Source organism: Hylaeus anthracinus, unplaced genomic scaffold, assembly GCF_026225885.1.
Source record: "Hylaeus anthracinus isolate JK02 unplaced genomic scaffold, UHH_iyHylAnth1.0_haploid 4, whole genome shotgun sequence".
NCBI classification, from domain to species: Eukaryota; Metazoa; Arthropoda; class Insecta; order Hymenoptera; family Colletidae; genus Hylaeus; species Hylaeus anthracinus.
Window position 1 is genome coordinate 9,489,770 of NW_026535289.1, and position 13,526 is coordinate 9,503,295.

The 13,526-nt window shown below is 39.2% G+C and overlaps 1 protein-coding gene across 3 annotated transcripts in view; it reads left to right on the forward strand.

The window, feature by feature from the left end:
* Positions 1-4,556: 4,556 nt before the first annotated feature.
* The window catches only part of LOC128894781 (uncharacterized), a 30,223-nt gene continuing 21,253 nt past the window's right edge, over positions 4,557-13,526 (forward strand). For all 3 annotated transcript variants that reach the window (XM_054156771.1, XM_054156772.1, XM_054156773.1), the window contains exon 1: positions 4,557-4,873. In XM_054156771.1, coding sequence (XP_054012746.1) covers positions 4,799-4,873 — 75 coding nt within the window. In that variant the 5' untranslated portion in view covers positions 4,557-4,798. The remainder of the gene's footprint in view (positions 4,874-13,526) is intronic.

Here is a 13,526-nt window from a genome sequence, read left to right on the forward strand (position 1 = left end):
TAGTTCCAAGCTTTGGCACCCACCCAGTATACCTGCTGTCCCAGTCGAACGGTATTCCATATGAAACGAATGAAAAATCGAAATCAATTTGCGAGACTCGAGTGTCTTCCGTAGAGAGCACGGCGCACAAAACTGTTTTAACACCCTAGGACATAAATTTTGTTTCTTTGGACAGAAGAATATTCGCCAGGCTCCCGAGCTACTAAGAATTCGATAAATTTAATTAAAGAATCGCGATATACGATGAATATTTATAAACAAAATTCGTCGATCCACTTTCAGTACAAAGATCCAAGTAAAGAGGGTCGAACGAGTATCTATAAAACATAGATCAAGAAAACCGAGTCCTACTTGAAACAATACATCTTGTACATGCCAACGGTATCCTAAAATAATTCTCAATGTCCACATGCATCGCATTGTTCGTACATCAAGCCTGAAAAGGTCAAAACAACAACCATCTGAGCTTCGTAAACATCCCCGCCGTGATACACCGAAGAATTTACGGTGATCGGAGCTATTGGCTTCCTCGACAGTTTACGATTCGACGAGCGTCCTTTGTTAAGCACAATGTCAAGAACGAAACGCCTCGCGCAACCTCTCGCGGAACAACAAGGATCATAAAGTATCCCGAGTAACAAGTTCGTAACTACGGCGACGTTGAAATACGAACGCGACGAAATTTCGCCGTCGCCAGGAAAGTCGCGGGACGTAGCGAGCTCCAAGAATTATAAAGTCGTTTTATTACGCGACGCCTGTTCGCGTAAGTCGACTTATTATGCATCAGCCAGATTACCACGCTTTGATCCGAACGAGAACTTTCTTCATAATTTTTCTCGGCGTGACCAGCCTCGGTACACAGTTCCCCGAGCTTACCACGCGGCTCGAATCTCTACGGAGAATTTGCCAACCGACGAAATTTATTTCGACTCGATATCGTTTCGAAAAGGGGTCAACGAGGGTGCGAAGTTCGCAGGGCAGCACAGGGAACTCGTCCTGGACAGTTACGAGCTTTCAGACTTGGAAATTTCGCTCCTGGCGAACAAGTCGACGTCTAAATGCTAGTGTTGGCATAACTAAGCATACTAAGAGGAAGGCTGACGAGTCGAGGAAACACGAGCTTTAAGCTCTTTAGGGGACCTGGACTTGATTTACGTTGCGGTTTGGCCGCGTGTTAGCTAACACCGTCACACCCGTTGTTCTCGTTAACCTAACGAGGAACAGCACCTTTCAGGACGGAAAGACTGATGCAGTACTGGAAGGATATAAAAAATAGCATGTGTGAGGTAAGAAGATACCCGAGAATAAACAACCGTATTACGCAAAAAACCAAAGTTAAACGGGGGTCTCCTGTACCTGTCTCGATGAATCGAATAACGAAGAGGACGCTATCACGATCGTCATCGTTTAAACTGCAGTTATAAATAATTGAATGTAAAGACGCGTAATTAATTTCTGCGACTAATATGTTTGCAATGTTTATTCGCGTTCCTACGTTCATAAATGCGATATTAAAATGGAAAAGGTTAAACGTTCCATGAAATAATGATGCGGTAATAAAATATAGAAAGTACCTCTTCAACGAAGCGCAAAACAATTTCGCGGAAAAGAAAACAATTAAGAAGTTGTAACAAAACGGGAATTCGTGGTAAGAGAAAGCAATAACTTCTCTTCACTGGGCATCTTCTGATCGGTAACTCAATAATACAAGCAGCTCTTCGCGAGCGTTAGAGAACTTCCAACTCTTCTTTCACGCGATGAAAGGAAGAAGGAAATTTCGCCTCGATTAAATTTCAGTAAAATCATTACTCTATCGTATCGTTTTCCTTTTCGATGTTGGGAAAACATGAGAATGCCGACAATATCGAATCATAAACTTATGAACTATAGTACACCGCCTTTCTAAGTTTCTTATCAACTCTTTTAATACAAGTTCTACTCCAGTTTTCCGTTCGGAATGCTTGTAAACACGTTGCGAACGACGACCAATCAACCGCCTGAAATTCTCACCTAGTTTTGAATCGCTCGAATCTGACAACTTTTCCCATGAGCCGCGAATGGTCCCATTTATCGAAACATGTTTTTTACAATGGGCGCTTCAAACCCACCTTTAAATAATAAACTTACGAATGATCGATACTCTTCTAGATTTCTTTAAGGAAAGTTAGATGAAACCTCATAAATATTCCACCTCTCCGGTGATAAGTAAAAATGTTTATCAAACGGTATATATTTTTAATTCGATTCTTCTCGACTAAAACTCTCGAATCCATCTACGCAGTAATTTATATCCCCCGTTCAAAGGGATGCATCCTGCATTTCTCGACGTATATCCGATAAAAGATTACCTGGTAACGTCTAGAAAGGGAATCCCAGCATTAGATTGAAACGTTGAAAAATAACACGATTTATAAATATTGCATTGATCCGGTATACTTGTGAAGGCATCGTTTATTTATCTCACGCGAACGAAGCGTCATGACGTTATCCCATCTCTGGAGCAGGTCAAAGGGTCCGAGTCTTGAATTTATTCAGAGGTACCCGTAACCTATTGACACGTATATCGTAAAAGCGAGGGTACTTTCACCCCTACGCAATACGCAACCTTCGTGTCCGTTACGCCTACCTACGAAAAACAAACGCGAAAATGCTTCTTGTTTCGAATACATGCCCCTATCGTTATCCTACCTGCAAGCAACCCACTTTTGGAACACAACACGAGAGCCGCAAACAGAAATCATTTCAGACAGAATTAATTAATCGTGAAATACAAGAATTGAAAGAAAATTGTAATTTTGTTAATACAAATCACCGGAAGTGTGGTTAGACATTAATCCAATTAATTCGCGTTTTCAACTCAAATATACGAGAATCTCTTCAGGAATTTACATATAATATGTCGGTTAAATTAATCATTTTCACGTTGTATATATTCACAAAGAAGCTTATCCAACACACACAACCTAAACGTTGATTTTTTTTGTTGATAACCCCGTGGTTTGTTCTTCATTCGTTGTCCTTCTTCTTAACCTGGGATATTTTTCATTCTCAATTTTTGTTCTAATATTATTCAAAGAATTGCATCCTGTAAAGGACCATTATTTGACTAAGACATCCCTAAACAATATGTGCACAGATGAATTGGAATATTGACCGAAAGAACTATCTCCGAACAACCCTCCCTTTCATTTTCGCGGCGTTTTCGTTGCCTTCCGCTCGTCGCAGCAATTTATGGCACCTCCGCGCGTCCATGCTGCCGGCGGAAAACGCTCCTGCCTACGACGAAGGCGTCCTTCCTCCGTGGAAAACGAATAAGCGAAATAAATTCTCCGAAATAGGTCGTGCTGTCCCACAGGTGTCCCGATTAATGCGTAACCTCGCGGAGAATTTCTCGACCATCGTAATCACCGGAAATGCAAGAAGTTACGGGTAGATCGTAAATGTTAAAATGTTCCGAGATATCATTAAAGGTTATTAGCGACGTTAAGGCGAATCACAGTCGTAATCCACGCCACGACATGGATGCGAAAGATTACGGGTTCTAGTATAAAAGTTTCATGTCAGCCAATAAAACGTCGCGGTTACTGCAGTTCGCAATAAAACCAGGAAGGACGTGACGGGAAGTGCCCTGTACACGAAGAAGTAGCCGATGTAAAAAGTTCATCTATCGAATGGGCTGATTGGTTTTCCCCAGCCGTAACAGTAGCTAAACGAGTAATGATCGAAAGAAGAATAGTTCGTTTAAATGAGGTACGGTAAATTGTATCGTGTTGGTCACTTTTTTTGTCTACATTGTAATTGTATTAATATTGTTTCATATGAGTTCTCCAACCCCCTACGAAGAAAGACAAAATATTTTCGGGTGTCAGGAAATTGTTCTTCGCGACAGAAAGCCAAGAACGTGGGGAGGAATATTTTGTGGAGGCGATTCCGTTCTGCTTTACACAGAATAAATAGACCTTACAAAACACGATTTTCTTTACACGATAGAATTCCCATCTACAAGGTGTTTCCTTTAGCGTGAATATCTGGAACATATCTTCCCTTTCGATACGACGAAATCTCAAGATCGTTCGTCTCCAAAGGATAAATCTCATTTTTCGAACAAGAAATTTCTATTTTTAAAAATAAATTTCTTTCGAGCAAGAGTCGAAAACATTACTCAAGCACAATAGATAAATAAATAAACCTCGCACCATCCTTTTTTGTTTTGTTAAACTCCCGGGTACACAGTGCTGAAACGTAATTTAACTCTTGATTGAAATCACCAAGTCGCCAAGACAAATTTATTCCTGTAAATAGTGTAAATCCAACGAAACTCGCGTCTCGACGAATACCTTTTTCCATTAAGCATTCGTTTGAATTCCCACTCGCAGTCCTGGATCTTATTAACGAAGTGAGAACAAACAAATTTATAACGGTATGACTTACAAAAAAGGGCTTTCCACGTTAATACGATGAACGTTGGCTAATATAAAGGATGCTCGAGTGGAAAAGTATGAACTAGGAGCCGCGATCGAGTGCGCATGCGCGTAGAAAGGGATTCCGCGGCGCGACCAACTTGAAGACCGGCAGTCAGCATCGAGTCATCGCACGTGTTGGTTCTCCGAGCCTCTGTCTCTGACCTTCGAGTAGCGATGTTTCCGGTAAACTGACTCGCCTTCGTCGCGATTTCGAGCTTATCATTCGCCATGAATCACGAACCATCGCGTATTTAGTGCTGTTCGGTGTGCACCGACATATTTTTTCTACAAATCGGGTATGTACGTTATGTGCGAGTAACCCACGCGTTTGAAGCATGGCGATCATGCAATCCTGTTGCTGCTGGCGGTCAGTGAGAAGGGGCAGTTTCGCGTGCGCTATTTATTCAGGGGTGAGTCCTTCATTCTTCTTGTCACTTCGTAACTTTTTTTATTAAATACACTAGCTGTAGAGAACTATATATGAATAGGAATACAATTCACATTGTAGCGATTAGACTGCAGGCTTTATGCATTTATGATGCACGTTAATATATTTTGTAATTGCTTTCTCTTTTGAAAATATCATAAAATAGAACAAAGTAGACCGTTGTACCCGATGAGAGTATTTGACACTATAGTGTTCATTTTCATTACTTCACACAAGAAGCCTATCAACGTCCCCGTTATCGGTGAAATTCGTTATGATACATAGACAGCCGATGTTACGTATTTAGCGCACGTGTTAATATGGAAAACGAATGCAAAATTCGTAAACCATTATTAACGATATTAATGTTAATCATATTTGAAGAAGAATAATTTTAATAATTGTATTCATAATATCATTTTTAATATCCATAATAAAATTGAACCTATCAAGATGCATAAAATCCACGTTATAACGATATATTCCAAAGCGCTTCACTTCACTTTTTAACGAGCTAAACTTGGCAAAGTACAGCATGCAAAACGATAATCTATCATAATCCATACAAATTAATCCATTTACCTGGCATCCATAATCAAGACCATCCGTGCGTGATCTAGTCTAACGAATACAATCTCAACGTGAAGATTGAGCTCTTCCTTACAAACGTGAAATTTACGAATATAAATGCCCACCATAAAATACTATATTATCACCCGTGAACGAAATAGGGAAATTAAAAATGAATATATTGTAACATGTATCGAAACCTAGGTGGAATCTGATTATTCGTTTCGCGAGTGAATATCGAGAATGGAATGTAATTTGATGAAGAAATTCGTGCGATAGTTGAAACGCGTCGATACGAACGTTCGCGAATTAAAAATTATTCTCTGTACGCTCATTTTCCCTCGACAACGGAGAATTTATTAAACACTGGCCGGTTCGCGGAATTAATCGAGAGGAATAATGCAAACGCGCACTGTGCAGGACAAGAAAGAAAGAAGCGGTTACAGAGCAGGTTTTCATTGTTGCAACTGCAATTGTACTTGCAGCACAATGACAAAGTAGAAGCTGAAACCATCGCAGAGCGGATGTTAAACGATTCTAGCGTATTTATTCGATATGTTTCCGCCGATGCGCGATGGTAGATACCTAACGATTGACAAATATATGTATTCGTGAGATGTTAGATTCAACGTGTTTTATTACTCGCGGTCGTAAATAGAGCAGTAAACAAGTGTGCTATAACGAACTGCATCGCGTGTTCGTCGGCATTTACATACGATCAGGGGATGCAAGGGGTACGTGGATATCTGTTGCTACTTAATCTTTAAGTGGCTGATCGATAATCAATTAGTTCTCCAATCTTAGAAATGTAGAAACGCGTACCCTTCGTACGCAATCTTCGATCGATATTAGCATTCCTATTATTACGCTGGATTATTGCGTAATTAAAGGGTTACATGTAGTTAGACCCTCGAATAGTATGATTTTCTTTGGCTGAAATTTGCAAGGGTGGTAGTTATTATGCAACTCGCAGATATTTCAAGCTATATCGGGAAATGGAAATACCTAGGATCGTGGTTCAGGAAATGCCCGGGGAAAAGCAGGGAATAGTGTTCCGCGGAATTTAATTTGGAGTAAATAACATTTTGGAGATCACATTTGGTTCGATTCACGTGAATTCACGATTCGGATGGAAACGACGTAACTCATTTCGACGGACCGACCCTTGGGAAATTCAACAAGTTGATCATGCAATGTGCTCGATTGCGTGTACGGAAAACGCTGTCTTGTCGACAACTTGTATAATTATAAACAAAGGGGTTAGATCGATATTAGATGTCATGGAAAATTGTTCGTGGTATTTGTATATAAGTATGCATACAATTTTGAAGTATCAAACAAATCATTATTTTACTTCGGATAAATATTACAAATGAATTCCCTTGATCGACGTAAGGAAAGAATTTATTAAAATGAATATACAGTCAGCACTCTCCAGATTGTATGTAGAACTATTGGACTTCAACGGCAGAAACGAAATACCTGTGACTCCTTTTTACTGCTTAACATGTAATAGGGCGTCTTGATAATTCAAAATCGCAATTTTACGGAAATTCGCAGAATTTCAATTCAACTACGCCCAACACATTCAAAATACGTATTCGCAGTTGCTGGTACAGACAGCGAATTCTGAGAATATCTCATAATTTTATGTATTGAAATCATGCTAGCACATTCAACCATTCTCCACATTCCGAACATTACCGATATCCAGGTATACAAAGTGGAAAATACCATTACAATTCGTGAAATTTTGGAGCTAACAAATGAAATAATTCGATATTTAATATACACAGAATTCCTAGCAGAAATTCAAATTTCATTTAGAAACTATCGCGGTATAGTCGTTTTTGTTTTCTTCGAAATATTATAATCGCTGAACGCTAAAGGAATGTTTCATGTAAATTCTTTCGTTGCGTTTCGTGCAACAATTCAACCTACACAGTGCCACGATTTGTTTGAATTAACTTGCAACTTCGTACACCCACAGTTGTCAATAAAAGGTTCTTCGTGGTCACTCGTGTTTTCACAATGTTTCGCCTTTGTCGAAGGCCGACCGATCGAGGGACATGCTTTAGCTTCTTATATCGCTAGGAATCCTACCATTCCAGGACGATCAAGAAATGTTTCATATTTTTAAATCTGGTTACTTTACTTACTTTGCAATATAAATTTAACAATTTCTTTACGACCTATATTCTATCGAATAGCGAAATTTTGATCTGTCCATTGTGACAAACCAAACTTTAATTTTTTTTTTTTCACTCGAATTGTTTGCTTATTTCGGCGAGTACCAGGTGACTGCAAAATTCGAATCGCCTTTTTTCTTCCAACAACCTGTATGCGAAAACTTTCAAAAACACGCACGCAGTGTAACACGGTGGGAAAGTTAATTACGCCGAGTGGCTGGGAATAGAATTAACCTCTTAAAACTGGACCCACGGCACTTTCGTATCGGATAATTCTAACACCTTCGACATCGATTTGCGCTTGTGTTAACCAAGCACATTTACGATATTGCCTACGAGTCATTTAATTCCACCGATTCGCGTTGTGTTCTTTTTTTTTCGTATAGATTTATTGTCTAACTTTTTCCCCGTAAAATATCACCGAAAATCGAACCCTGAAACAATGGTGCCCCCGTTGTTCGTTTCACAGTGTATCGGGATAAACAATGAAATATAAATACGCGGGGATATCAAATAAACAAGAGCGTGTTTGCCCCAGGCAACCTGGATCGAGAATTTAATTAGAAATTTTTACTATATTATTCCCTATTGTTTTATTGCGCAAACATTTGTAACCGTTTATATTCACAAATATATCCTTCGTATATTTCGACCTTATTCTTCTCGTTAAAATTTCTTATAAATGTAATAAAAATAAGTTCAGCTTATATAAACTTTGTAAAGTTTAAAAATAAGAAAATAACTATAGTTACATTCGATTAACATTCGAAGTATTTATACAGCTATAACAAGCAAATCTACTTATTTGTTAGCAGGTAGTACGCCGTTCGTAAAACTTCCTTAACAGAATATAGAACAATTACAAGCTCCAAGAGAGTGTACGAGGAAACTTGCAATTAGGTGCAATTACGAAGACTTGAAACGATATTCGAATTAGACCTACTTTCATCCCGGTGCAACAAGATTAGGAACCAATGAAATTAGTTTTAAAGTCGCGCAACTGCGCTCTGGTATTAACGAATCGGCAGATTTAATTTACACGGCATCGTCAATATTTGATGTCTCACGACACCGTGTCTAAATGAATTTGCTGCAAAATGCCAGAAAACCGTTCTTTTGAACCGTATTGCTGGAGATTGTATCGATTGCGCGGTCAGCTTCGAGCCAGCGAAAAACACGACTCATAAAACCGTTGACGATACGAGCTTGGTTTCCATTGGCAGCCATAGGTTGGAAATTGCAATTCATTTCAATTAAGCGAAGCTTTCCGGAAGCTGCTAACATTGAGCGCGTCGAGTAATCATCAAGAAATAAAGATCAAACGACTTCTGGGGGGAAAACATTTCCTCGTTAGAACCATTTCAACTTTTTCCCTCGTTTTTCATTTGTAGTATCATGTTTTTGGAATCAATTATATTTATGTTTTCTATCACTGTTATATAATTAAGAAACTGACAGTATAAACTGGAGTCGTTTGATCTTAATTTATTTACTAGCAAGGTTCCATCGTTTGAATTATTAATAACTGATTGGTGCATTTTTCCTTTCAAGAGAAAATTGTAAAAGATTTTTCATTTATTATTTGAAGCATGACCTGAATTTATTAACTTAGTTTTAATAACGTCCTTTTTTTACTGCTATTCATTCCTTTCTATTAAAAATGCTTTCTTCGAATCAAACCAATAGCAGCACTAATAGTAACGTTTGTTCTTTCGATAAACCTCGGTGTTACACGACGAACGGATAAACAATTTTAATTCAAGAACTCGAGGCGAATTAAAATTTGTGTACCGTGAACGCTTTCTATTCCTTCTCATCGTGGAGTTTCTTCGAGGCAGGAATTTTTGCAAAACTTCGTAATAGAATAATTAACTCCTGAAGAAAGCTCCCCTCTTAATAAAACATGCGATACTGAGGACACAGTCTGAGAAGTTATCGAACTTCCCGAGGAAGAACCGGGGAAAAGATTAAATTGCAACTTGCCGGCTATAACCAACGTTTTCGTTGATCACGTTAACGAGAAACTCTTCGGCAAGCCACGAGTTTATAGCATTTGACAGAAACCTAATCCGTGCACGAGCTACCGTCGAATTTTGTCTCACTTGAACCGTTACAACCGCTTTAAATAATATTTCGCGACTGTTATTATTCCAATCAACTTGACGCGATACTTTTATCGGATTATCTCATCTAGCGATGCACGATTCAATTGATACGTTAACACGCCGGATGCTGGTCTTCGTTTCGATTCGAATCGCGAGATCCGACACTACCCACATCTCGTAATTCGATACCGCTGTGCTCGGAATGATCGGGATTGCGTTAAATTAATTATGATCAAAGTTGAACGGTATCGGGGCCGCGAAACTCGAGATCCATGCGATCGGGTATTCCGTGTGTGTCTATTGAACCATTTCACAGTTACTGAAGGAAGGTTAGCCTAAAGGGGACATTTTATTTAATGATAGTGTTTGAAGCAAGCATTCACATAATTTCAACTTCGTTATTCTATTTGAATTTGATTTGATTCGGTTTGATTTCTTTGTACGAGACGAATCCTTTGACGCAAGAAGAAGTACAGAGAGGGACAAATTATAGCTGTTTGCACATTCCGATTGTAGAAGTCGAGTATAAATCCGGGCTGTATACTGACTCCAACTTTAGTTGCAATATAAACATCCCTGGAAAATCAGTCCAACATGGTACCGACAAGATGGTAGTATGAATAACGTGTATGAAGAGAATTTACATGAGATTCTAAATGAATGCAACAAAAATAATCTATATAACGAATATAAAAGAAGTTTAATTTAGACGATGGAGTTTGCTGAAATTATCATTCTCGCGATTCAAGGAAAGAAGAGAAATTCTTGAGACGACGCGACGCGTGGTGTGGGTCAGAACCAAGTGCTATCGAATTAATATTATAAACGAGCAAACAGTCTTAATTACATAAAAGATAAGACGAAGTATGCTAGGCAAATTACCAGAGGAGAAATTATATTCCAGCAGGATTAACTCAATGTTACATCACAATTCTGATTTCTCTGGAAAGCGGTATAGTTCGATACTTAGTGTTTGCATTAAGCCAATACTAGATAGCTTGAGTTGATGATCTTCGAAATGGCAGTCTCGCCTGAGGGACCATTTTGAACTTCGAACGTAACGTTGCGTAAGTTTCAGCAATAAAAAGGACAAGAGGCGAAAGAACGTTACACAGAGAGTCGTGTTATAAACCGTAATCAAAGCAATATCGAAGGAACCGAGAGAGCTCCATCGAATTCAATAAGCTATCGAAACTGGAGCTACGCCGATCGTTTGAGGGGAAGAAAATAGGAAGGATGGTGTAAAGAAGACGACCCGCTAGGCGCTGATGGCCCATTCGAAACGAAGAGAGCGAATTGTTGGCTTTTCTACTGACATCGACGGATATAACTTCCTCGTCGAGGGGGACTCGATAAGGAATTTTTGTAATCGAACCCACCGCTCTGTTGTTTGCATTGTTCACCCCTAACCGTATCGGATGTCGAACATGCTACCTTACGAATTTTTCCACACACCCCCCCCCCCCCCCACCCCTCCCCCACGGATATAGCTACTGTATTCTTTTCGGGGCTTAACGCAGCTCAAAAATATCGAATTAAATATTCACGTAAGAATATTCCAGACATTCTCCATTTTGTAGCTTATTTCTTCATTTCAGTAGAAAACTTATTTACGAACGTGATATAAATGAATGTGAAAAAATTCTACCGTTACGGAATGGAATTTTATTAAAATTTCATTAAAAATTTCATTGAAATTGTTCAGTTCCACTTGCTAACTGTAGTTAAAATATCGATCACATTTCACTCGTGTATCCTGAAGAGGCCTCAGAAAATTATGCTGGAAATGTTTTCACATTAATTTGGGAAATATGGCCGAATAAAAATGCTCCGCAATGCTCCACATTTATTCAATTCATATCGCACAATCCACAAAGGATTATCTCTCAACATATCAATCGATACCAGACGGTTTCGTTTAAATTGGATACGTCACCGATTTGATTAAAATTTTGGTAAATAAAAACTTAACCACCCGATCGAATTAGCATCGCGAATGAATCGGCACGCGTTTGATTCGTTGGGAAAGATTAAAATGGGACACCTTGCGCCACGATCCCGTGGCGGAACGAACGGACGACCGAAATACCTGTCGAGTTTTATATCCGAGTTCCAGCGGTCGTATCAACATTTTCTCAATCCCCGATATATCGATCGCGGCCCAGGGAAATACACGGTTACGTTTCACGAATATGGAAATACGACGGTAGTAATTCATTGCTTTATCAGGTTTCGAGCGACGTTTCGTGCGCTTAAGGATAATGGTGAGATACCGAACGAAAGGACACCGTTGACGTCGATATCGGTTTCCCTTCATTCCTTAATTTTTATCTAAGCGCGGGGAGAAAGCAAAAATATCGTTCGCAACCACGTTAATTTTAACGTTCTGCTCTCTTCTCGTGTGAAGATTGCTTGTTAATCGATGACGTCCCGTTACTAATTCACATTATCATACGCTTATGCCTGGATTAAGCCGTCGTGTTCCGAACGCGACTGAATAATCGAGTACGTCCATGTCATCGAAAGCCCGAAATGTCTCTCTATCTCATGAAACGCTTTGAAATCCCTCGAAACACGAATTTTCGTTGAATGTTGAGACATCGCGATAACGTGAAATTATAATGCGAGGAAACGTTGTCGTCCAAGTCTATTCGCGGGGATAAAATTCCAAGTCTGAATGTATTCAGAATGATTTGAAACAAATGGCCTGTGTATTTCAAATGATAATATTTCAGACGTTTTTGAAGACTAGTTTGGTTGGAGTACAGTTTTTGTCAGTTTTATATTCTGTTGAATATTGAAGGAGAATGAAGTGGCAAGCAAGCTTCAACTATCACCAGTGTAGAAATATCATTCGACGTACCTTTAATATTAATATGAAATTTTTATATTAAATATTAGATATCGTCATAAAAAAATTCCAAAATACCAGCATTCTTTTCTGGGTTAAAAGCGCTGTCTCTCCTCGAAGGCGACGTCAGGGTCCCATAGAACGTGCGCCTCTAACCTTTTAAAGGCGACAGCGCTATATACTGAACGTTTCGTTGTTTAGCGAGTCTAAAAAAGGCTCTATTTGCCTCGTTGACTCTAATAATAATTGGTGAACGATTGTAGCGAGAGATCAAAGGGTAGCGAGAGTTGACTTTCTTCGCGCTCCCCTGAGCATTCGCGAAGTCGATGACACGCCAAACTGGTATAAATCGATGAAATCAATCAAAGGACGACGTAACTACCTTACATGAGACAATAGGAGGAGGGGGGGGTGTATTTCCAATAACCTGCAATTCATATAATCGATCATTCTATCGACAGGAACACTTGAGAAGCACATCTTCGCGACCTACTTTCTTTTTTGTATTCTCAAATAAAATGAAACATTCTGGCAGTATGATATAAATCATTTCGAAGAGACTTTTCTAGGTAGACTGATAGGTAGACATTGAAATTTAAATGAATATAAATTATTAATATAATCGAAGCAACCCTTAACGATTTACTTAGAGTCAAACATTTCACCACGTTCCACGAACAAAGGAGGCATCCTAAAATTATCGGACAGAAGGACGCCAGACATCTAAATGCAGACTGAGGAGAAATTCTATTAAACGCTGAAACAACCCCATCCGCGTTCAAGCGTGCCGAAATCGCCTGAATACAAATGATTCGAGTCCCTCGTTTCACAGATGCGATCTCCGTTGAGTACGACTTCCTTGGTTCCGTGAAAGCGTCTCGAGGTTGGAAAAAAAGAAACAAAAACGTATCAATCCCCGAG